General features: G+C 41.9%; 1 protein-coding gene across 1 annotated transcript in view; it reads left to right on the top strand.

Moving 5' to 3' along the window:
- Positions 1 to 26866, top strand: part of LOC117392581 (MAM domain-containing glycosylphosphatidylinositol anchor protein 2-like) — a 324052-nt gene that overhangs the window by 153341 nt on the left and 143845 nt on the right. Inside the window, exons 5-6 of the mRNA XM_033990674.2 lie at positions 1070 to 1202; positions 2348 to 2617. Coding sequence (XP_033846565.2) covers positions 1070 to 1202; positions 2348 to 2617 — 403 coding nt within the window. The remainder of the gene's footprint in view (positions 1 to 1069; positions 1203 to 2347; positions 2618 to 26866) is intronic.

The following is a 26866-nucleotide window of genomic DNA, read 5'->3' as shown; positions in this document are numbered from 1 at the left end:
CGACGTCCCCACAGCGTTTACTCCGAATGAAGCTAATCGAGGCTAGCAGTTATAGCGGCTAATTTGGAGCCATGAGTATCATAGCAACCACAACAAGCTAATGAGGACTGACGCTGTTGAAGGTAACGCCTCTTCCCGTCCACACCGCTGGTTTAGCAGGGAGCGGGCGCTTAGCAACGCTGTCAATCAAACCTTTTGCTAACGCTAACAAGAGTGACATCGGAGCGCAGCAGTTAGCAGGTTAGCTACGTCCATTTACATAAACAGTCTTGGATGGATTTATCATAAAAAAAAACATTTGTGAAGGTCAAAATTAAACCGCTGTGTGTCGTCTGCGTCTAATTACAAACCGTTTTTATCATCAAAGAACCAGGAAATAAAGCCGTTAGCATGCTAGTTGTCGTTAGCATTACCGTAGCGTGACTGATTTCTGTTTTTAATGTTTTTAAGATGGTAATAATCAGGTATAATGGGGCGAAAGTGGCTCGGTTGGTAGAGCGTTTGTCCTCTGATGTGAAGGTTGCCGGTTCGAATCCGATTCCAGCTCCCACAGATGAACGCTGTTGTCGTGTCCTTGGGCAAGACACTTATATTTTTCTACATTTTTATAGTAAGATTAGCCGAGTCGACTTTGTACCTAACGTTTATATCCTTAAGTTAATAAAAACAAACTAAAAAACAGTCATTTGTGGAAAAAAGACCAACATTGTGAACATTTTAAATAAATAAACCAATTTTGCTGGACGGGAAATTTTAAGGAAGTAGTTTGGACGGGCGGTTTTATCCAATCAGACGCTTTGTAACATGAGAACCATTTGGAAACCGATCGATATTTTGAAATTGTTAAGACGAGTTAAATCAATTTTCATTTTTGAGTTTTTTTTTGTGTTTATTTTTACCGGGAGAGTCCGACGAGAGCAGCAGAGTCGCTCGGTTAAAACACAGAACAATCCGAACAAAAACAAACAAATAAAATACGGAATGTTGTCGTCTTCCGGGTCGTTGTGCGGTGCGTCGTCATGAGGTTACACACATTTGCATACCGGTGTTGTTTTGCTCTGAGCTGCAGGGGGAGACAAAGATCCTGAAGCTGAAGAACCTGCGGCCTCAGGACTACGCCAACTACAGCTGCATCGCCTCAGTGCGGAACGTCTGCGGAATCCCAGACCGGAGCGTCATATTCCGGCTCACCAACAAGACAGGTACAAATGTATATGTAACTATGGAAACGAGGGCTGAACCAGGACTAAACCAGGACTAAACCAGGACTAAACCAGGGCCAAACCGGGACTAAACCAGGGCCAAACCGAGACTAAACCAGGACTAAACCAGGACTGAACCAGGACTAAACCAGGACTAAACATGGACTAAACATGGACTAAACCAGGACTAAACATGGACTAAACCAGGACTAAACCAGGACTAAACCAGGACTAAACCAGGGCCAAACCGGGACTAAATCGGGACTAAATCGGGACTAAACCAGGACTAAACATGGACTAAACATGGACTAAACCAGGACTAAACATGGACTAAACATGGACTAAACCAGGACTAAACATGGACTAAACCGGGACTAAATCGGGACTGAACCAGGACTAAACCAGGACTAAACCAGGACTAAACATGGACTAAACCAGGACTAAACATGGACTAAACCAGGACTAAACATGGACTAAACCAGGACTAAACCAGGACTAAACCAGGACTAAACAGGGACTAAATCGGGACTGAACCAGGACTAAACCAGGACTAAACCAGGACTAAACCAGGACTAAACCAGGACTAAACATGGACTAAACATGGACTAAACCAGGACTAAACATGGACTAAACATGGACTAAACCAGGACTAAACCAGGGCCAAACCGGGACTAAATCGGGACTAAATCGGGACTAAACCAGGACTAAACCAGGACTAAACATGGACTAAACCAGGACTAAACCAGGGCCAAACCGGGACTAAATCGGGACTAAATCGGGACTAAATCGGGACTAAACCAGGACTAAACCAGGACTAAACCAGGACTAAACATGGACTAAACCAGGACTAAACCAGGGCCAAACCGGGACTAAATCGGGACTAAATCGGGACTAAATCGGGACTAAACCAGGACTAAACCAGGACTAAACCAGGACTAAACTAGGGCCAACCAAGTTTAAACCAGGACTGAACCAGGACTAAACCAGGACTAAACCAGGACCAAACCAGGACCAAACCAGGACTAAACCAGGACTAAACCAGGACTAAACCAGGACTAAACAAAGACTAGTATGGAGTCTATTCCTTAGTATCAAAATCGTCTCTGAAATGTTCACCTCCTGCGTCTCCTCGCTCCTCTCTGTAGCGTCTCCCTCCATTAAGCTCCTGGTGGAGGACCCGATCGTGGTGAACCCGGGGCAGACGGTGTCTCTGGTTTGCATCACCACCGGAGGAGAGCCGCCCCCCCTCCTCACCTGGGTCACCGCCAACGACTCCCTGCCCCAGAGGAGTCAGGTGAAGGGCGGCACGCTCACCCTCCCCGCCATCAGCTCCGAGGAGGCCGGCGTCTACAGCTGCGTCGCCAGCAACAACGTGGGGAACCCGGCCAAGAAGTCCACCACCATCGTCGTCAGATGTGAGTACACGCCGGACTAAAGCTACGCCGGTTTACTCTTAGAATTAGATCTAAAGATGGAAAGCTCTCTTCATCGTTAGCGTTTTGTTGTAGCGTGTGATGTGACGCTAACTAGAGGCACTGCTCTGTCTGAAGCTCTGTTTTTTGGACTTAAATTTGAGCTTTGTTTTTGCGTCATCCAACCAGAAACAGCTGATTTAACTGGAACTACAACAGGTGAACTGATTTGTGCTCTTAAACAAGTCTCTCTCAAATGACATTACAGTCTCAAGCTAGCTAGCGTTAGCATTAGCCGACAGTTTTTAGGTTAGCCGCTCTCACCTTTTTGCAGAAAATCAAACTCCTAAACGTTGATTGCAGACTCCTGAAAACATGTTATTAAAATCAATTTCATATTTTTTCTTCAGTTTTTAGACATTTTAGCCGTGTTCTTCTACCTATGACGTAACAATCTGAGGAAATTTGAAAGGGATTTTTTTTTTTAGGCTCAGCGCAAAACAACTTTGTAAACGTGATTGATGGAACGCACGTATGTTTTTTTTTGACAAGGGAATAATGTTTTGACACGGATAAAAAAACAAAAAAAACGTCAATTTTGTGTAATATGTGTTCAGTTTTTTGGTGTCGCCGCCTTTTTACAACAAAGATGGCGGAGGCTGGCAGGAGTATGTTTGGTTTTTGACATTTGGTCTCGGCGTTTATGCAGGATTAGCATAATTAGCATACACGTGCGATATAAAACAGCTACTTAACAGAACACCATCTGCAAACTGTACATAAAGGCGGCGTGTTTTGGAAATCGGGGAACGTGACGGGAGGGAATCGGCGTTTTAAGATCGCACAAACCGTTTGGAAAAGTAAATCCAGATTGTAAAGTGAATCATAACCGTGGCGTTGGACCATCTGCCTCTCGTCTGTACGAAGTTCTCGCCGCTCCAGTTTCTCCGTGTGGTTATTATCCGGTGAAAAGCTGAAACTGGAGTCACCGAGACGACGACTAATAACTGTATGTTCTGTCCTTTTCAAAGCAGACAAAGAGCGATTCACAATGATAATTCTGTCTCTCACCAGCTCTGACGTGTCGTAAAAGCAGCTCACAGCGAAATGAGGAGAGTTTCTCGAATGCGACGTCGGGACGGTCTGATACCGAGATGATTTTTTTATTTTTATTTTACGCTTTTAAAATGTATAGTTCAGATTGAATTTATGTTAAAGGTCAAAACTGACTCTTCTGAGCGTTAAGTCGTGTTCAAACGCTGTTACTCCTCAAAAACAGACCTGGAGTTGTGTTTCGTTTCATTCACACGTCTTGTTATTAGTCTGTTACATCTCCAAAGCTCAAAGCGCTCAGTTCCACCTTATGATGTCATCAAGTGGTAGTTTTCAAACTTAACTCCTCCTTTTACCTTTAGTTCAGTCGAGATAAGCGGCAACTCCAGAAGCTGAAATGATCCAAATGATTCTAGAAATAAATGTGTGTGGAGTTTAAAAACACAGTGGAGCACTTCCTGTATCACCACATGATGACATCACAAGGTGGAACAGAGTGTTTTCAGTTTGACAGAAGAACTCAGCCTTAAATCTGCAGGTTTGTGTGTTAAATTTAAAATCTTCCACCCTGCAAAAGAGACGGAGTCGCAAACTATAATCCTGGTCTGGCCTTACACTTCTCCGTCTCCATGGAAACAAGAAGGTCACATTATACTGGGCTATGTTACAAGTCAGATCTGTGGTAAGGCGAGCCCTCTATGCATGTTTTTCAACTTTTTTTTTGTTTTAATCCATAAAAAATGACGAATAATTAAATAAACGCAAAACACAGTTTAACGCCATAGTGGGGAACATTCAAAGCAAAGCAATAACGTCTCCATGGCGACAGGCAGATGGCTGACTCCTAGCAGAAAAGTTACATAATGCATCTTTAAAGCTGAGCAAAAATTAACACTTTAACAAATTACAGATTTAAGATCTTATTTTGAAGTTCGTTCAACAAAAAGATGAGGTGAAAGTGAACGTCCTCGTCTCGTCTCATCGAGTTTTAAAGGTAGAGTTTGTTTTTGTTTGTTTTTTGTTTTTTCTATAGATTCTAAAATATAAAAAAATGTGTTTGTGATGAAGAAATGACATAACAGAGATCAGAGAAAAGTGCCATATGGGCCATTTAAGTTATCGTGAAGTTTAGAAATAAATAAAGAATAAAATAATAAAATTAATAAAAAATACAATGAATAATGATAAAATAAAATGAATTAATAAACTGTAAAAATGTGGTAATAAAATGTAATTATCCAGGATATAAATTCCTCTTTTCACTCATGAATTTGTTCGAAAAGACAAATCTGATGCTCTGGGGACAAACTGGAGCAGAACAGAAAAATATCTTAATCAGAATAATATCGGCAAAATTGTCAATATCGAACCTTTATCGATATCTAAAATCCTCTAGTATCGACGATATCACTGATCAACCAATGTACCATCCCTAAAGCGAGGAATAAAAGGTCAGTGAGGAATAAGTTTGGACCTCGCAAGAAGATTTGTTTTTCACATTTTTGAAACAGTAAAAATTTATCTTAAAAATATATTTTAAAAAAAATTGGAGTTTCACCAAGTTGTATTATTTTTTTCTAATTTCCTGTGTTGACATTCTTATTAGAACCAGCTCGTCCCGGTCCATGGTCCACTCTTTGTTCGGTTTGTGTCCATTTGGCTCTAAAAACGTGTTGTTTTCCGAGTTTCCTGCGTCCTTCAAACCTGCCAATAAAAAAAAACACATTTCTCTCCAAAGAAAGTGTCTCTGTTCGGTCCGACTGAACTGCGGCGTCATTAAGAGTCGTACTTATAAACACCTGAGCGTTCAAAGCCCCGCGTGTCCTTCAGCGCCGAGTAGAAGCTTTCATCTGGACAAATGGACGGGACGAGTGAGACAGACTCGTCCTGACGCTGATTTAGAGACAAAAGAAGCTCAACCGTACGATTCTTTATGAGGATTCGGCCAAATTAAGACTGAGAAGGACGAATGAAGCACTTAAACGGACGAACTTGTGTTTATAAAAGCAGGTATTTGTGTCTCAGTGCTAACGCTAATGCTAATGCTAACCTAAACTAAATCTAAAAACAGAACAAAACAACTTAATAAAAACGCGTCTGATGACAAGTCCATTGTTTTTCAGAGCAAAGTCATTCAGATTATAGCTTTAGCTTTATTTTAACATCGCTCATTCAGTTTAGCATTAGCTTAATTTGAATTCCATTTAACATTAGCTTAATTTTAATTACAGTTAGGTTTAGCTTGAGTTGAATTTCAGTTAGCATTATCTTCATTTTATTTACAGTTGGCATTAGCCTCATTTTAAATTCATTTAGCATTAGATTAGTTCAAATTTAAGTTAGCATTAGCTTAATTTGAATTTTAGTTGGCATTAGATTAATTTTAATTTCAATTAGCATTAGCTTCATTTTAATTTCAGGTAGCTTTAGCTTTATTTTATTTTCACTTAGCATTAGCTTCATTTAAATTTCACTTAGCATTAGCTTCATTTAAATTTCACTTAGCATTAGCTTGATTTTAATTTAAGTTAACATTAGCTTGTTTTTCATTTGAGTTAGCATTAGCTTCATTTTCATTTCAGTTAGCATTATCTTCGTTTTCATTTCAGTTAGCATTAGCTTCATTTTCATTTCAGTTAGCATTATCTTCATTTTTATTTCAGTTAGCATTAGCATTAGCTTGAACACACAGAAGCTTCCTCTGGTGTAGTATTTACTTGTGTCTTGTGTCTGATTTGAACCTTTTCTTCGATTCTTAGTTTCTTACTCGAATGTTACATAAATGTAATGTTCCACAGTATGGCATTAAACTTTGTTAGCCTCTGCTCAGACGCGCGGGTGATGCTACCAGGCCAAGTATTTATATTTACTTCTAATTAAAGGCTGTGATTGATTAAAGACCGTTCGATTGGTCGACTTAGAAGGGGGCGTGGCAAAAGCGTTTAAAATTATAATGTATCTGTATCTGACCCAGACTGCACTTACAAGACTCAACCTGCAGGGGGAGTTCATACAAAAACACTATTTACGCAGAGAAAAGTACTAGCAAAGCATGTTAAACCATGTCTCCTCAAAAACAGTAACACTTTATTATTAGTCTGTTACATCTACAAAGCTCAAAACGCTCTGTTCCACCTTGTGATGTCATCAAGTGGTAGTTTTCAAGTTAGCTCCTCCTACATTTTACCTTTAGTTCAGTCGAGATAAGTGGCAACTTCAAGTCTGAAATGATCCAAATGATTCTATAATATTAAGGTGTGTGGAGTTTAAAAACACAGTGGAGCACTTCCTGTATCACCACATGATGACATCACAAGGTGGAACAGAGTGTTTTCAGTTTGAGAGAAGAACTCAGCGTAAATCTGCAGAGTTTGTGTGTTAAACATGTGAGAATGAAACAAACAAACACAACTCCAGGTCTGTTTGTGACGAGGAAACGACATTAAAACACGGCCCTTTAAGATCGTCGCCATAGAGACAAACAGGAAGTGTACTCTCCGCCAGAAAAGTTCCTCAGTACATCTTTAAAACTGTCGCACTTTCGAGTCTCATTCCCGTCACAATACGACCGCACTCTGTTTGTAATCACCGTCTGCTGCCTGCTAACCGCACAGAGGTATTCAAACTACAATTCCCAATCCCGGCTCATGCTACGTGCGCTGGAGTGCTAGCAACTAATAGCTTAGCGTAATAGCTTAGCGTAAATAGCGGCGTTTGGAGAGAGAGCTGTTGAGAGGAGTCGTGATCCGCGGAGGAAATGATAGTTTCAGACTTAAATCGATGTTATTACTAAGCCGGAGGATTAGGGCCGTGTGCGGCGTGTCCTGAATGAAAACACGCCAAACAAACGCCAAAAAGGTGAGACAAAACGAGGAGAGAGATGATCACAAAACTCCTGACGCGGGCCGTGTTTGTCCTGGTCCTGGTTTAGTCCTGGTTCAGTCCTGGTTCAGTCCTGGTTTAGTCCTGGTTTAGTCCTGGTTCAGTCCTGGCTCAGTCCTGGTTTAGTCCTGGTTTAGTCCTGGTTTAGTCCTGGTTTAGTCCTGGTTTAGTCCTGGTTTAGTCCTGGTTCAGTCCTGGTTTAGTCCTGGTTTAGTCCTGGTTTAGTCCTGGTTTAGTCCTGGCTCAGTCCTGGTTTAGTCCTGGTTTAGTCCTGGTTTAGTCCTGGTTCAGTCCTGGCTCAGTCCTGGTTTAGTCCTGGTTTAGTCCTGGTTTAGTCCTGGTTTAGTCCTGGTTTAGTCCTGGTTTAGTCCTGGTTCAGTCCTGGTTCAGTCCTGGTTTAGTCCTGGTTTAGTCCTGGTTCAGTCCTGGCTCAGTCCTGGCTCAGTCCTGGTTTAGTCCTGGTTTAGTCCTGGTTTAGTCCTGGTTTAGTCCTGGTTCAGTCCTGGTTTAGTCCTGGTTTAGTCCTGGTTCAGTCCTGGTTTAGTCCTGGTTTAGTCCTGGTTTAGTCCTGGTTTAGTCCTGGTTTAGTCCTGGTTCAGTCCTGGTTTAGTCCTGGTTTAGTCCTGGTTTAGTCCTGGTTTAGTCCTGGCTCAGTCCTGGTTTAGTCCTGGTTTAGTCCTGGTTTAGTCCTGGTTCAGTCCTGGCTCAGTCCTGGTTTAGTCCTGGTTTAGTCCTGGTTTAGTCCTGGTTTAGTCCTGGTTTAGTCCTGGTTCAGTCCTGGTTTAGTCCTGGTTTATTCCTGGTTCAGTCCTGGCTCAGTCCTGGTTTAGTCCTGGTTTAGTCCTGGTTTAGTCCTGGTTTAGTCCTGGTTTAGTCCTGGTTCAGTCCTGGTTTAGTCCTGGTTTAGTCCTGGTTTAGTCCTGGTTTAGTCCTGGCTCAGTCCTGGTTTAGTCCTGGTTTAGTCCTGGTTTAGTCCTGGTTCAGTCCTGGCTCAGTCCTGGTTTAGTCCTGGTTTAGTCCTGGTTTAGTCCTGGTTTAGTCCTGGTTTAGTCCTGGTTCAGTCCTGGTTTAGTCCTGGTTTATTCCTGGTTCAGTCCTGGCTCAGTCCTGGTTTAGTCCTGGTTCAGTTCTCAGTTTCAGTTTTGATGTACTGCAAGTAAAGGAAGATATTGAAAGTTTAAAGGGTTTTTGTTTTGGTTTGGTCCCAGTTTGAGTCCTGGTTTAGTCCTGGTCTAGATCCATAAACACCGAGCACTGGAGCACGTCTCAAAGTGAATAATCTACAGTAAACTGCTGAAAATTATAATATAAACTTGATTTTTGAAGTTTATGTCATGAGGTCGTCTTAAAAACTCGAATTGTGAAGTTTTGGTCGTCTTTAAAAGTTGGATTTTGAAGTTTATGTCACAACATCAACATCTTTTAAAAAAGTCCGTTTAAGATTCTAAATTCAACTAAGTTTTTTTTATAACAGAATAACAGATTTACAAAAATAGCAGGAGGAACAAAATGAAAGTATAAAGAGAAGCCGAATAGTAGGATCTGGCACTTATTCATACAAAATATAAACATCTCCATGGAGACCACCAGAAAAGTGACATAGTGTGAGTTTAAAGCAGTTCAACGATTCCTCCAGCTTAAATCATCGTTAATTGCTCCACTGCACATCAGATTCCGCCCTATAACGGCCTTGTTCTTTGGCCTCTGATTGGCCGACGTCAGCCGGGGGAGGGGCCTGCGTGACGGGGGTGATTGACAGGACAGTCGTTTGGTCGTGGCGTCGCTCCTGGAGACGAGCTGTCGGCTCTAAACGGCGTCCGCGGGGAGCAGGTGATTACAGCGTGTCAGATTTATACGAGGATCTGAGTCACACACGAGAGCCGCGACTAATGAACCGGCTCTCAAACGATTCTCTGCTTTAATGTGGAAATGAGTCAGAAATGTGATGGAATTATAGCAATCGCTGTTTATAACATGTTTAATACACGGATATAACATGTTTAATACACAGATATAACATATATAACATGTTTAATACACGGATATAACATATATAACATGTTTAATACACGGATATAACATATAACATGTTTAATACACAGATATAACATGTTTAATACACGGATATAACATAACATGTTTAATACACAGATATAACATGTTTAATACACAGATATAACATGTTTAATACACAGATATAACATATATAACATGTTTAATACACAGATATAACATATATAACATGTTTAATACACAGATATAACATATATAACATGTTTAATACACAGAGGGTTTGATACTGATGTGGTGTCACTGAGCAAGACATTTCATCTGACTGTTGGACTGTACACACACATACACATAGTAATGGATTTTTATCTGTAGTAGCAGCAGTAGTAGTAGCAGTAGCTCTAGTAGCTGTAGTAGGAGCAGTAGTAGTAGTACTGGTAGTAATAATAGCACTAGTAGCAGTAATAGTAGAAGTAGTAATAGTAGCAGCAGTAGTAGCAGCTAGTTGCAGTAGTATCAGTAGTAGTACTAGTACTCTGTCAAATCACCATATTTACATCAGAATCTGTGTCATACATAGATGCTCGACAGAGGCTGATTAACCCACAATCAGTTTGGAGAGGTAGTCGTAGCTGTCGTCTTATCTTACTGTATAAGTCGTAGTAGTAGTCGTAGTAGTCGTAGTATTACTCATACTTATACTCATTACTCGGAAAGGGGTCTGTTGTCCTGGGCCAGAATTGGAGCCTCTTCCTATTAATTTATATGACAAGGAGGCCCCCAAAGTTCTGTCAACAGGCCTGGTAGTAGTCATGGTATTAGTATTAGTAGTAGCAGTAGTAGTAGTAGTAGTAGTAGTAGTAGTAGTAGTAGTAGTAGTAGTAGTAGTAGTAGTAGTAGTAGTAGTAGTAGTAGTAGTAGTAGTAGTAGTAGTAGTAGTAGTAGTAGTAGTAGTAGTAGTAGTAGTAGTAGTAGTAGTCATATGAATTACATGAATGTATTTGCACTTCCGTTTTTACCTTTTGTTTTTATGTGAAACGTTAAAATTTTAGACTAAACCCTTAAAATTTCAAAGCGTTGACATATTTTATTCTTTTGCCCAAACTCTGACCAACTTCCTTCAGTCTTCAAATACTTCAAATACTTCAAATACTGCAAATACTTCAGATACTTCAAGAATTCTTATTTTCCTCAGCTTGAGTTCAGTTCAGGGCCGGTCTTTGTCCTCTCGCCGGTTTGAAACGATCCTTAAGACGTGAACTCAGTGAGATCGTCTGAATGGAACGAAGATCGACCGCCATTTTTATTCAGTCCAATGTCGTTTTTATTAAAAGAAAATCAAAATGTGCTTCAGGTTTATTTTTCTGAACTAAAAAAATCCAAACTTTTAATCATCTCTTCCTCCAAAATCTCAACTCCAAACTATGGACTTTTCGTAAGAATCGGCTCTAACACTAACACATAACTCTGAAAACACTCTGTTCCACCTTGTGATGTCATCGTGTGGTGATACAGGAAGTGCTCCACTGTGTTTTTAAACTCCACACACCTTCATTTCTAGAATCATTTGGATCATTTCAGCTTCTGGAGTTGCCGATCTCTATTAATCTAAAGGTAAAAGCAGCTTTTAGCTTGAAAACTACCACTTGATGACATCACAAGGTGCAACAGAGCGTTTTGAGCTTTGGAGATGTCACAGACGAATAATAAAGCAAACAAAACACGACTCCAGGTCTGTTTTTGAGGAGGGAACAGCATTAGAACATGGATTAAAGCTGCAAGAGTCAGTTTTGTGTGATACAGGAGCTTTAATAAAGATGTACTGTAGTTTTTACCATAACCTCAGTAGAATTCACACGGTCTAGTTTCTTCTTGACCCCTTTTTGACCCCTGGGGACAACCTGAGAATATTTGAGAACCGAAATATGGGCCTTTAGGGAGAATTACTGCTCTAAATCTTATGTTTAGGGTCAATATTTAAACACATTTTGGACACACTAAAACAGGGGAGTCCAAACTGAAACGTATTCGAGTCAAACGGTGACTTTAACACAGGTCTGACGGCGCCACTGTACCTTTAATACGACTTGGAAGATTATTTTTAGGTCTGTGTCACAATGAAATGTGACTTTATTCAGGTTATAGAAGTAGAATCTCTTGAATTTGTAGTAAAAAAATACTTCCTGATAAATTGGGCCAGTTTAGGAGGAGGCATGACGGCCGACAAAAATTGGTCTGAGCACCGCGTTTGGCCCCTGGGCCGTAGTTTGGACAGCCCCGCACTAAGTTTGAAGAGTTTGGATAAATGCATTTAGAAACTCACAAAGGCTGCAGGGTTTGAAGTAACGTAGTTTTCTCCAAACAACGAAATCTCCTGTTTTATTCTGTGTAAAAGTTGTTAATCCTGTAGTTTAGATCTTATTCTGTATAAAACAACTTTAGTTTGTGAGTTCATAATTGATTTTTTTGTGAATGCACGCACAGAATCCTTTCATTAAAACAAATATAATCAGAAGCTCGTTAGAAAACTCCCAGTTCTCTGTATTTCTCCCAAACTCTTCCGTCCTGGGTGACTCGTGTCTTGCCGTGGACACATGGAGCTGCAGAGGCTTTTTGAACCGAACTCAAAGGCGAAGGATAATCCAGGCTCCAGACCAGGGCTCACCACGTCCGGCTTTGGCCAAGGATTTTTCTGGTGCACAAAAATATGACCCAAAAAGTAACTGAACTTTTGTGCTATCACGGTTTAGTTTCCATTTATTTAAACTGTTTTTTATATAGTATTTGAGGTTGTGGATTGGCAGCGACTTTGTGAATGTCTGAATTTAGCATTTAACTTATTATCTTTGAACTAAGGCTTGAATTAAATGATTTATTTTAGTTTTTATGTTTATATTGTGACTTTAATAATCACTTTTAGCCAAATAATCTGAACGTCTTTGTCTAAACTTGTGCTATTTTCAGGCGCCGGTGTCAATATCACGTCACATGTCTCTAGTTGGAGCCTTTGCGTTTGAGATCAGACGAATTTTGGCAAAAGTTCAGATTTTAAAACCTTGAAACGCGTCGTGGAAACGTTGGATGAGCCTAGATGCTCGCCTCCCCACAGACTTTGCACATAAACCCGACACTCGTGACACCGCGGTCTGAACACAGCATTATAGCCGTTAGCTCTGTGTTATGTCTAATAGTCTTTTATGTTCTGCACATGTCCGTTAGCTTAGCCTGTAGCATTGTACACTCTGCACCTGTAAGTTAGCAAAGCTTGTAGCCTCGTATGCTCTGCACCGGTCTGTTAGCATAGCATGTAGTGTTGTTTTTCTATACCAGTCTGTTAGCGTAGCATGTAGCCTTCTTATTTCTGCACCTGTCTATTAGCATAGCTTGACGCCTTGTTTGTTTCTCACCTGTTTGTTAGCATAGCTTGTAGCCTTGTTTGCACAGCACCTGTCTACTAGCATCGTCTGTAGACTTGTTTCTCTATACCTGTCTGTTAGCGTAGCGTGTAGCTTCGTATACTCTGCACCTGTGTGTTAGCATAGTCTGTAGCCTTGTTGTTTCTGCACCTGTCTGTTAGCGTAGCTTGTGACGGAAAGGTTTTTATCCTGCACTTTTCTCTTTTAATGTTACTTTCACGATGATTATTTATGTTTTGATTTGTTTTATTGTGACTTTAATGTCTTTCTTATTCCGTAAAGCACTTTGAGGATCACTTTGTTGATGAATTGTGCTGCACAGATAAACTCTCTTTGCCTTGTAGCCTCATTGTGTGGCTCGTGTCCTTGTTTGCTCCGCACCTGTCTGTTAGCGTAGCTCGTATCCTTGTAGCCTCGCGCTCTTTGCATTATGGAGATAAGTTACTGAAGATCGTCCTTGTGTTTGGCGGCGTCTGCAGGGTCTTTCCTCGGCCTCACACTTGTCTCGTAGCGTTTCCTCTGCTCTGGGCCTTGTCCCGTTGCGTTTCTGCTGCTCTGGGCCTTGAGCAGTTCCAAAGTTCTCCCTGAAGAATCTCTTAATGCTGTGATAAAATGAGTTAAATCGAGATGACTTCAGAAAAAAAAAAACATAATTACACTGGTTTATTCATTCAGTAAAACTTATGGGAGCAACACTTAGAATCTGCATGAATTCAGATCACAGCAAAACATTCACAGCACGTTCACTGGTGGGTGAAGTGTCGTGCTCAATGACACAACAACACACATCGGTCTGAGCAGGAAGTGAACTGTTCTGTTTTTTTTATTCTGACTTGGTTTGGTGGGATAGAACCTGTGGTCAATATTTATCAGTTTTATATCAGTTAAGTGTCAGTTTGTGGAAAAAAAAACTTTATAAGAAAAACACAAAAATACAGGAAGTTAGTGGGTAAAAATACCTCTACCAACCCGTCAGTCAAAGAGGCTTTTGGCACATAATGACAGTCACCTCTTTGCTCGTCCGCCCCGGGGCAGCTGTAGCTACAATTGTACCTTGCCGACATATAATTACTCTCAGAAGAAGAGGAGAGGAAGAAGAGGGAGGGAGGAAAGAGAGAAAGAATGAGAGAGGGTAAAGGAATGGAGAGAAAGAGGAGGAGAGACAGAAAGAGGTGGGACAGTGGAAGAGGGAGTGGAAGGATAGAATGAGAGAGGAGGGAGGAAAGAGGAGAGTAAAGAGGAGGTAAAGAGGGATGACGAGGAGGGGAAGAGAGGAAACTTTGATTAGTTTCTGATTTCTGATACTTCTGGCTCTCGCTGATGTTCTCTTTGCCGTTCTCCTTGACGTTCCCATTGGTGTTACCATTGGCATTTTCATTGGCGTTCTCTTTGGTGTTCTCGTTGGCGTTCTCATTGGTGCTCCCGTTGGCGTTCTCTTGTTGTTCTCGTTGCCATTTTGGTGGGTGTTCTCATTGGCGTTCTCGTTGGTGTTCTCCTTGGCCTTTTCCTTGACGTTCCCGTTGGCGTTTTCGTTGACATTCTCATTGGCATTCTCTTTGGTGCTCCCATTGGTGTTCTCTTTGCTGTTGTTGTTGCTGTTCGTCTTGCCATTCTCGCTGCTGTTTTCCTCGGCGTTCTCGTTGGCTCTCTGTAGCTCTCGGTGGTGGTGTGTTCGTGGTCGCTCGTCTCCACAGCAGATGGGCGGTCTGGTGCGGCCTGGTGCGGCCTGGTGCGGTCTGGTGCGGCCTGGTGCGGCCTGGTGCGGTCTGGTGCGGTCTGGTGCGGTCTGGTGCGGCCTGGTGCGGTCTGGTGCGGTCTGGTCCGTCGGCTCAGGCCTGAGGCTTTGGCCCACTCTGCAGCAGGAGGTTGGCACAAAGTCGCCTCCTCGCCAAAGCCTGCGAGGGCTCAGCTCATCCACTTTCACAGGTCAATGACTCGGCTTCAGAACACATGGACAGTTTGGAATCCAGTTTAACAGACACAGCCACATTTGGAAATTTAAATTTTTTTACAGGTTTATGGTCTTATATTAAACAAAAAAAAGATTTAAGTCATGTTCTCATAATGTTTCCTCATCACAAACAGAGCTGGAGTTTTGTTTTGTTTCATTCACACACGTTTAACACACAAACAAACCTGCAGATTTACACTGAGTTCTTCTCTCAAACTGAAAACACTCTGTTCCACCTTGTGATGTCATCATGTGGTGATACAGGAAGTGCTCCACTGTGTTTTTAAACTCCACACACCTTCATTTATAGAATCATTTGGATCATTTCAGCTTCTGGAGTTGCCGCTTATCTCGACTGAACTAAAGGTAAAAAGAGCTGTTAAGTTTGAAAACTACCACTTGATGACATCACAAGGTGGAACGTCGCATTTTGATCTTTGTAGATGTTACAGACTAATAATAAAGTGTGACTCAAACATGTGTGAATGAAACAAAACACAACTCCAGGTCTGTTTTTGAGGAGGGAACGAGTAACAATTTGTCCTAACAGTTTTAGTTTGTTTTAAGTTTTTTGTTACAGGTGCCATTTTGGGGACTTTTGACCATTCAAAAGATAAAATGTTTTGGTCTGAATTGTTATTTTTTTTGCTATGACAACAGTTCATCTCACTGAAGCTCACTACTACTTCTAGTACCACTACTTCAACTACTACTACTGCACTGTCCTCTGCAGTTCCACCAGTCTGGCAGATTCTCAGTGACATCCTGCAGACGCCATGTTGTTTTTTTCCCTCCATGTTTGTGACACTGTCCTAACGTGTCCGTGCAGCTCCTGTCACACTCGTGGTGGACGTCTGGAGTCGCGTTGAAGCGGACAGCTGGTCAGACATTTTGTTTTCATGTGTTTCTGCTAAAACAGCCAAAGAACTGCATGTTGTTTGTCCCAGTTTAGCGGCGTTTAGCTTCTGTGATGAGGAGAACTGAGCCCAGCGCTGGTAAAGATTCATAATCAAAAACACGCTCTGCTGCTGGCGAGTTTCCTCAACGCTCCAACGCTCAAAACGGCAGATTTCAACATTTTTCTTGGAAGTTTGAAGATTTTGTCGATGATTCTTGGGCGATAACGCTGCAATATTGTTGGAAAAAAAGACTTGGATTCAGACTTCGTTCAGTTTTTATTGTTGACTTGTTGAATAGAAGCAAAATAAATTATTCAAAGGCAGCGCCCCCTCCCCTGATGTCAAAGGTCAAAGTTTAAGAACGCAGGTTAACCCGTGAATCAATATCTTTCTTATGATTTAACTTGGGATTATTATTGTAGCGCAACTTTACTTTTTTTCCTTGTAGTGTCCATAGACGGTTTATATAAATGGACATAGCTAACCTGCTAGACGCCGCCATGTGTCCCAGACAGGAAGTGATCATGGACGCACTTCCTGCTCCATCGACTCTGGCTCCAGTTCACTTTATATTGAAAAACTGTCTCCTCTCTCTGTCTCTGCTGCTTCAGACTCATTTTGGTCTTAAATGTTTGTATTAACCCTCTACATGATCCTGGGGTTTTTATTTTTATTTTCAGTTTTGTTTTTTTGTTTTTTTGAGTTTATTTTTTTTACTTTTTTTTGTCATTTTAAGGGGGGGTTTGCTTTTTAGTTATTTTGAGTAATTTTTATTTTATTATTATTATTTATTTATTTTTTTGTCATTTTGAGGGGTTTTTAGGGTGTTTTTTGCTTTTTTGTTTTTTTGTTTGTTTTTTTATTTTATTTTAAGTTTATTTCTTTACTTTTTTGTAATTTTTTTTATTTATTTTTTTTATTTATTTTGAGTAATTTATTTTATTTTTTGTCATTTTGAGGGGTTTTTTGGGTGTTTTTTGCTTTTTTGTATTTTAGTTATTTTGAGTATTTTTTTTATTTTATTTTAAGTTTATTTCTTTACTTTTTTGTATTTATTTATTTATTTATTTATTTATTTATTATTTTGAGTAATTTCTTCATTTTATTTTTTTTTTTTTGTCATTTTGAGGGTTTTTTTTGGTGTTTTTTGCTTTTTTGTTTTTGTATTTGTTATTTTGAGTATTTTTTAATGTTATTTTAAGTTTATTTCTTTACTTTTTTGTAATTTATTTATTTATTTTATTAGTTATTTTGAGTAAATTTTTATTATTTTTTTATTTATTTTTTGTTTTCTGTCCCCTCTCTCTGTCTCTGCTTCTTCAGACTCATTTTGCTCTTAAATGTTCGTATTAACCCTCTACATGATCCTGGGGTTTTTATTTCACTATTGTGTCTGTAAATCAAGATCTGAACATTAATAACAGACAAATCAGGTCCTTCTTTCTCCGCTTTATCCTCCATGAGCTTCATTTCTCTGGAGCTGAACGCTGTGGGTGACGTCAGACTCACTTCGTCCACTTCTTTACACAGTTTATGGTAATACTCCATAATTACCCCATAACGTCCATCGTAAAAGCAGCCGGTGAAAACAAAAGGCCATATGCTATTTGTTGGTGTTGCTATGACAATAAGTAACAAAATGTGCATAAAGATATAGATAAAAAAACAGGGGAAACATTAGAACAGATCAGAAAATGGCGTAAAATTAGTCGTTTAGTGGTTTTCTCAAGTCGATTAATGAAAAAATGGTTTTGTCCGTAGATGTTTCACAGTTTCTCTGATTAAAACCCGGCTGTTCCTGGCGCTGGCTGAACCCCCTCCTCTCTGCACATGTTTAGTCTGTGTTTGTGTGGGACACGGATGACGCGGCGTTGTAGATGTCAGCGTGTGAGTCGACACGTGAGCCGGCCTAATCAAATCAGCTTTGGAAAACACTCAGGAGGCAACAGAGGAAAGCACGGCCCGGGTTTGTGCCGCTTTTCTGTGGACGGAGCCGCGTTTGGAGCCGCGTTTGGAGCCGCGTTTGAGCCACGGTCGGAGTCGTTTTTGGAGCCGCGTTTGGAGTCGTCTTTGGATTTGTGTTTGGAGCTGTGGTCGCAGCCGCGGTCAGAACCGTGTTTTTAGTTGTGGTCATAGCCGTGTTTGGAGCCATGATCGGAGCCGTGGTCGGAGCCGTGAGCCAGGATCAGAGCCATGTTTGGAGCCGTGGTCAGAGCCGTAGTCGGAGCCGTGGTCGGAGCCGTGGTCAGTCGAGTGTTTGTAGCCATAGTCGGAGCCGTAGTCGGAGTCGTATTGAGAGCCGTGTTCAGAACCATGGTCGGAGCCTTGTTTGGAGCCATGATCGGAGCCGTGGTCAGAGCCGTGAGCCAGGATCAGAGCCTTGTTTGGAGCCGTGGTCAGAGCCGTAGTCGGAGCCGTGGTCGGAGCCGTGGTCAGTCGAGTGTTTGTAGCCGTAGTCGGAGCCGTAGTCGGAGCCGTGGTCGGAGCTGTAGTCCGAGCCGTTCTCCAGGTGGACTCAAACTGCAGATCTACACAGATTTCGACACTCACGCTTTAGACAGATTTACACATTCGGCGTTTCAGAGTTTCTTGATTGCATCCGAGTGGCGTCATAAACCAAACAATCAGCTTCAGCCGTCCACAGGTTTGTGCCGTTTTTAGCGTCTGTAGGAAAAAAAACAAAACAAAAACAAACTTTACCTGCAAAACTGGACGAGACGAGGACGTTCACTTTCACCTCGTCTTTTTGCTCAATGATCTTCAAAATGTGAGCTCAAATCTGTGAAAGTGTTAGGTTTTGTTTAGGTTTAAAGATGCATTATGTAACTTTTCTTCTTGGAGTCAGCCACCTGCCTGTCGCCATGGAGATATTTTTGCTTTGCTTTGAATGTTCCCCACTATGACGTTAAACTGCGTCTTCCGGTTATTCAATTATTTGTTGTTTTCTATGGATAAAAATGTTAAAGTTAAAAAACGAGGGGCAAAGAGGGCTCGCCTTAACACAGACCTGACTTGTAACATAGCCTGGTATAATGTGACCCTCTTGTTTCCATGGAGACGTGTAAGTGTAAAGCTGTGTGTGGAAGATTTTCAGTTTAACAGTCAAACCCTGCACATTTAGACTGAGTTCTTCTCTCAAACTGAAAAACACTCTGTTCCACCTTGTGATGTCATCGTGTGGTGATGCAGGAATGAATGGGGCCGCCTCTCCACAGATCTGACCTGTGACGTGGCCATCTAGCAGCACCCGGCTCGCTTTAACGGAGATGGACGAGTTTAATGCCATACACTCTAAAATATCACGGGAAGAAATTACATCTCCATGGAGACGAGCAGCTGACAGACCCTCCACTAGGAAAGTTACACAGTGCAACTTTAAGCTCTGATCATGTGGTTTGTCGATTGATATTTACGACTCGTGTTTGATAAATATACTTTTTTTTTTTGAGACAGAAATGAGCAAAAACGTTTTTAGTTCAAATCTAGTGTCTTTTCTTAAACTGAAAACACTCTGTTCCACCTTGTGATGTCATCAAGTGGTGATACAGGAAGTGCTCCACTGTGTTTTTAAACTCCACACACCTTCATTTATAGAATCATTTGGATCATTTCAGTCCTGGAGTTGTCACTTATCTCGACTGAACTAAAGGTAAAATGAGGAGTTCACTTTGAAAACTACCACTTGATGACATCACAAGGTGTAACGTCGCATTTTGAGCTTTGTAGATGTCACAGACTAATAATAAAGTGACTCAAACATGTGTGAATGAAACAAAACACAACTCCAGGTCTGTTTTTGAGGAGGACACAGCGTTAGAACATGGATTAAACCTACACGAGTCAGTTTTGTGCGATATTGGACCTTTAAACGTCTCTAAACAAAATGGAGGCCGTGATTTGCGACGCTATTGAAAACGAGAGAGAAGCCGGAGAGACTTGGAGATTTAAATTGGCTCTCGGACGCAGTGACGCGCGGGGAACATATAGACTCCGTTTACCTGTGCAGATGCATCGACTTGTACGATCATTATGCTAATCTGAGTGGTCCTCGTAATGGCGCCGCTCCTGTGGGCATAAAAGGACGGAGGAGGAGCGGTGAACCGTGTTAGCATGTCGAGTCCTTATCCGGGTTTAACCTTGAGAAGAGGAGGAGGAGGACGGAGGAGGTGGAGGAAGAGTCCGGCTCTGTCCATCTGGTCCGGAGGAAGAGGCCGAGGAGGAGCGGTGGACGTAACCCGCTGAGAAGTAGAGTAGACGTGAAAAATGAGCCAGGGATGTGCAGATACACGTGCTAGCGCTTTGGTAGCTAACGTCGTTCTATTCGTCTTATTTCGCCGTTGCCGTGGGCGCCACCGCAGTCGTTCGGGTGGGGTTATTTGGCCGAGACGTTTTAAAGTCTCCCAGAGAAATCGGATCATCATTTAGCGCTGAAACTCTTCTCTAATTCTCGATTAACGCGAAGTTCCACCACCGAGATCATGTGATTCAGTCTCGTCAAGAGGCTAAAAGTGGGCGGGGCCGAGTAAGATCAATACATAGACGTATAATTAATAGACGTGGCTTTCGATGCTAATGCTATTATCCACTTAGCAACTCAAGTAGACCGTTTTGGAGCAACGCAGCCTGTCCCGTCTGTTTTTTTCTATAGCGGTTAGCATTAGCGCTCAAAAACACACATTATGAATAGCATTGTCATGAGGTCAAAGCCTTATTAAAAGTGATTATTGAGCGTTTAAATCTTTTGGTGTTTTATTTCAGGTGATAATTAGCATAAAACTAGCATCTGAGCTAAAGGCTAACCCATTTTAAGTTGAGATTTTTGGACTTTTAACCCATTTTTATACAGCGGTTTTCCACATTCAAGTTAAAAATCATTGGGTGTTATCGCTCTACCAACTGAGCCACGGTCGCCCACATGTCACTGCTGAGGAGACCAGATAAATGACAAATATTAGAATAAAAAAAAGAAGTGTGTAAAGCTCAACGAGGCTAGCAGTTATAGCGGCTAATCTGGAGCTACGTTTTCATATTTAGAATTCTGCCCGAGTGTCATAGCAACCGAGGAGCCAATCAGGAGCGAGGCTGATGAAGGTAACTCCTGATTTGTCTGTTATTAATGTTCATATCTTGATTTACAGACACAATAGTGAAATAAAAACCCCAGGAAACTCATTTTGGTCTTAAATGTTCGTTTTAACCCGCTCTACTTGATCCTGGGGGTTTTATTTCTCTATTTTATTTTTAAACTGCTGTTGTTTGGACCAAACTCACATCTTTCTAAATTTTCAAATCACCAGTTGAAAAATATTAAGAGAGAAAAACGTTCCCCCGGCAGCTGCTTTTTTCAGTTTTAGTCCTGTTCAAGGTTTGTCACAAGTTCATATTAATAATTTTGTTTGGTTTGGTATCCGTGCTGCTCGGTTTCCATGACGACACAGTTCAGTGCGAGTCGAGTCTGTAAAAGAGCTAAGCCGACCTTGAGTTTCAATTACGTTATTAACCGCAAAGAGAAATCAAATCAATATTTATCACAGAGGCGGTGGAGGAGGTGGAGGCGGTGGAGAGAGTGGAGGAGGTGGAGGCGGTGGAGAAAGTGGAGGTGGTGAAGTAAAGAAAATGGAGGCTGGGGAGAAAGTGGAGGAGGTGGAGAAATTGGAGAAAATGGAGGCGCTGGAGAGAGAGAGAGTGGAGGTGGTGGTGAAATTGTACGCAGTGGAGAAATTGGAGAGAGTGGAAGAGGTGGAGGAGGTGGAGTTGGTGGAGAAAGTGGAGGTGGTGGAGGAGGTGGAGGTGGTGAAGTAAAGAAAATGGAGGCTGGGGAGAAAGTGGAGGAGGTGGAGGCGGTGGAGGAGTTGGTGGAGAAATTGGAGGAGGTGGAGGCGGTGGAGAAAGTGGAGGAGGTGGAGGCGGTGGAGAAAATGGAGGCGCTGGAGAGAGAGAGAGTGGAGGTGGTGGTGAAATTGTACGCAGTGGAGAAATTGGAGAGAGTGGAAGAGGTGGAGGAAGTGGTGCAGGCGATGGAGGTGGAGAAATTGGAGAAGGTGGGGAAAGTGGAGGCAGTGGAGAGAGATGGTGGAGTTGGCGGAGAACGGGGAGGAGAAGGAAAAAAAAGGAGGCAGTGGAGAAATTGTAGACGGTGGAGGCAGTGAGCCAGCCCCTCCTCACACACTGTAAAACATATTCAATTTAAATCAGGCTCATTTAAAGCTGCAATATGTAACTTTTCTAATCCCTCATTTCCGTGGAGATGCTCTGTCCCACAGTGTGGCATTAAACTTATCTATTTTGATTTATTTCATCACTGGTGTTTTAAATACTACAAAAAAAAAAAAAAAAAACACGAATGGGGCGAGTGCCTCTCCACAGATCTGACCTGTGACGTGGCCAGTTTAATGCCATACCCTGTAAAATATCAGGGAAAGAAATTATATCTCCATGAAAAGTTACACAGTGCAACTTTAAGCTTTGATCATGTGTTTTGTGGATTGATGTTTATGACTCGTGTTTGATAAATATTCAACTTTCAAACGTCAGATGGGACAGAAATGAGCCAAAACGTTTTTAATTCAAATCTAGTGTCTTCTCTCAAACTGAAAACACTCTGTTCCACCTTGTGATGTCATCATGTGGTGATACAGGAAGTGCTCCACTGTGTTTTTAAACTCCACACACCTTCATTTATAGAATCATTTGGATCATTTCAGTCCTGGAGTTGTCTCTTATCTCGACTGAACTAAAGGTAAAAGGAGGAGTTAACTTGACAAACTACCACTTGATGACATCACAAGGTGGAGCAGAGCGTTTTGAGCTTTGGAGATGTTACAGATAATAAAGAGTTAACAGTTCCAGCGTCGCTCTTTGTTCCATATTCATGTCGTTGTTGAACAGGGTGTGGGCAGAAGCGGCGTCGACCTCCAGAACAAATGGTGAAGTCGTGTTTTGAGGGCAAAGGTCATGAAACATTTATGTGACGTTTGAGTCCGACCTCGAGTTTGACGGAAACACGACCTCACAGCCTCGCAGTCGCTTTGGAAACACACTGAACTCATTAGCGGTGCGATTCCAGCTGGATTTTTATCATAGGGCTGCTTAAAGATTCACTCTGTAACTTTTCTGGAGGAGGATTCACCGCCTTCTTGTCTCCATTTGAACATTTTCCTTGGAATGTCACACCGTATGGCATTAAACTCCATGGAGACGAGCGGCCAGGTCATTCTAGACGAAGCAAAACCACAAACCACCAGCCATTTTTTAAATAAATATACAAATCTGTGCACTACGACTTCACAAACCTGACGTGATGTGCAGTAGTTTCATTAGTGGGATGCAGCTGATTGTGTTGTGACAGTGCTCTGAAGGGGGAGGGGCTTAGCACAGAGAGCAAAGGGAGAATAAAATACCTCCTCTTAAAGTAATAGTACTCATATCTTACATTTTTGTTTACAACTGTTTCAACTTCCTCACATTTTGTCACTCAGACTCCTCGTTTAAAGTGAGCCGTGTCCTCGCCGCCGTCCCAAAGCTCCCGCTGAACTCACGTCGCCTCATCTGCCTCGTCCACACGTGTACTGAATTCACCGCAAACCCCAGAACGTTCTACTTTTAATATTTATGCTATGAAAAACTTGTGGAAAAAGAGGTTTGGAATTTGGAGGAAGCAGGAATCAGTCAGTGAAAAATATGAGCTCTGTCTGTTAGCATCACAGCGCCGCGCTCTGCGTGTTAGCATCACAGAACTGCTCTGTGTCTGTTAGCATCACAGCGCCGCCCTCTGTCTGTTAGCATCACAGAACCGCCTTCTGTCTGTTAGCATCACAGCACCGCTCTCTGCCTGTTAGCATCACAGCGCCGCCCTCTGCCTGTTAGCATCACAGAACTGCCCTCTGTTAGCATCACGGCGTCGCCCTCTGTCTGTTAGCATCACAGCGCCGCCCTCTGTCTGTTAGCATCACAGCGCCGCCCTCTGTCTGTTAGCATCACAGCGCCGCCCTCTGTCTGTTAGCATCACATAACTGCTCTGTGTCTGTTAGCATCACAGCGCCGCCCTCTGTCTGTTAGCATCACAGCGTCGCCTTCTGTCTGTTAGCATCACATAACTGCTCTCTGTCTGTTAGCATCACAGCGTCGCCTTCTGTCTGTTAGCATCACATAACTGCTCTCTGTCTGTTAGCATCACAGCGTCGCCTTCTGTCTGTTAGCATCACATAACTGCTCTCTGTCTGTTAGCATCACAGCGTCGCCTTCTGTCTGTTAGCATCACATAACTGCTCTCTGTCTGTTAGCATCACAGCGCCGCCCTCTGTCCGCTAGCATCACAGCGCCGCCCTCTGTCTGTTAGCATCACAGCGCCGCCCTCTGTCTATTAGCATCACAGCGCCGCCCTCTGTCTGTTAGCATCACAGCGCCGCCCTCTGTCCGTTAGCATCACAGCGCCGCCCTCTGTCTGTTAGCATCACAGCGCCGCCCTCTGTCTGTTAGCATCACAGCGCCGCCCTCTGTCTGTTAGCATCACAGCGCCGCCCTCTGTTAGCCTCTCGCTCTTGGTCCGTGGCAGTGATCATCCCGTATGAAGCGCTTAATAAAACGCTCTTATCTTCTTCCTGTCATGTTACTTTGCGTTCTTTTTCCCGCGGCCTAATTAATGACCTCATATTACATCCACTTAATGCTCGGGTGTGGGCGGCGGAGGTGGGCGGAGGTGGGCTCTGGTGCGACGGCGCTGACCCCAATCTCCGAGCGAATGGGAAAAATAATTGATTTGTGCATTATCTGATAGAGAAACACTTTGTCCATTATTATTGCGTCTCTGTGGGATTAGCGGCGCACAGCGACACGCCGCCTGGCCTGGGGCGTGTCGAGGCTAACGTCGCTCTAACAGAAGTCAATGTTTGCTAATACAATTTAGTACAACTTAAGAACTTAATGTTTACTTTAATAGTTTTCTTTAAAGACGCCGGAGTGAATCTGTTTTGCCGCAGTACAGATTTAATAACATGTAGTAAAAGCAGCTCTTAAGGTCGAAATGAAGCGGCGATGCGCTTTTTGCATCTAATTATAAACCAATTTGATCGAGCTCAAACACGGAAGTAACGCTAGTTTGCAGGTTAATTGTTGTTAGCGTTCCTGTGAAATGCTCTTAGTAACTCGTCTCAGTGAAGGATGTACAGAAATATGTTAAGAGTTAGTTCATGATCTGCTCTGTGGAAAACAGCGCCGCTAAACCTCACTGTTAGCGTCGCCACTTCCTGTCCAGTTGTATCTCTATGAAGATTTTGTCGAGTTACGTTACAATGAATAAATATTTAAAGATGAGGCAGTGGACAAGGAGCTGCCGGTGGATGTCACTGAACATGTTTAACACTACACAAATAAATGTAATGTTTGTGTCTCAATGCTAACGCTAATGCTAACTTTGAGGCATTATAAATATTAAAACACCCCCACAAACTGCAGTATTCTACATGTAAAAATAATGGGGTTGTCCTTATTTTAGTTAATTTGAATTTTAATAGCTTGTTTATTTTATGTTTTCCGATTTTAATAAAAGTGACAGTTAGCTTTGATGCACACTGAGCTAGCTAGCGCACTAAGCTTACTAATTAGGTCTATTGTTCCACGTTTTTAAGATGGTTTGTTCTGCATTAATTTACATTTGATTAAAAAAGGAAAGAGCTGTTTTCTCCTTTCTCACTGACACTGTGCCGTCCAAGCCGACATTGTGTGATCAAATACTGTCATTTATTTATTTTATTTTGAAAAAGTCACTTTACTCTGAATATCTCCAATTGAAAAAGTAACTGTACCAGGATAAAGTTACTCATAGTATTCTGAGCACGTATGTTCAGTTGTACTCGCTCCTTCAGTACTTTACTGATGTGAGTCTGGTCACTGGTGACTCTCCCTGTTTCAAATGGGTGTGACTGACAGGTGGATTAGCCAATCAGGGACAGGAAGGACAGGAAGGTGGACCTGCAGGACACACCTCAGAGGGACAGAGTCATGTCCTCTGTGAAGTATTAAAACCTTTAGTCCTAAATATTTGTGTATTTCCTGTGACAGTCACATTTGATTAGAAATGTGCTTAATGTGCAGGTTTATGTCCAGAGCGGCTCTGTGGAGAGAAGAGCCGTGAGGCACAGATACAGTGGGATCGGCTCTTGGTATCGGCAGCCCATTGACGAGTACGATACTGGCACCCGATACTGGTGTCGGTCTCTGTGCGTCTCTACTCATTCATAGGTGCATTTATGTAAAGTCTCACATCCAAAGCCTGAAAATAAACATAAAAATAATGTGATCCTAAAATCCTCTTATTTAATGTTCAGTTCAAATGATCTGATGATTATAAATGTGATGATTATAAATGTGATGATTATAAATCTGATGATTATAAATCTGATGATTATAAATGTGATGATTATAAATGTGATGATTATAAATCTGATGATTATAAATCTGATGATTATAAATGTGATGATTATAAATGTGATGATTATAAATGTGATGTTCTGTCCAGGCTGTTTCTCTCATGTGACTCTTGGATCACTGCTTTGTTCTTGAGTGATGTGATTTTGAAGTAAGTGTACTCTGCTTAAGTACATCGTTTGGCTCTATCCAATTCTGCATTTAATGACATAAAGACTTAATAAATATAAGTCACTTTAGTCAAATGGAACATTAAAATGCCCCAGAAACAAAGACAAAAAACAAACATTTTTTATGAGTCTCCTCTTCCTTACATGTTTTTATTCTGTTGTACTCGTGGTTGTCGCTGTTGAGCCTCTAGAATTTTCAGCCTTTTTTCATAAGTGGTTGTGATGATGTTGTTGAATATAAATATGTGGCACTGAAGTGGCGCCCCCTAAAGGCTCGGCCCTGTGCTCCGCTGTCATCAGAAAAAAATAATAAAGGAAAAACATCACACTGTGGAAAAACAAATTTTGTTCATTTGAAGAGACACCATAGACTGTTTATATAAATGGACAAAGCTAACCTGCTAGCCGCGGCGACGCTCCAAACAGGAAGTGATCGTGGACGGTGG

Source organism: Periophthalmus magnuspinnatus, chromosome 24, assembly GCF_009829125.3.
Source record: "Periophthalmus magnuspinnatus isolate fPerMag1 chromosome 24, fPerMag1.2.pri, whole genome shotgun sequence".
Classification (NCBI taxonomy): domain Eukaryota; kingdom Metazoa; phylum Chordata; class Actinopteri; order Gobiiformes; family Gobiidae; genus Periophthalmus; species Periophthalmus magnuspinnatus.
Note: the sequence above shows the minus strand (reverse complement) of the source record. Positions and strands in the feature narration are given on the sequence as shown.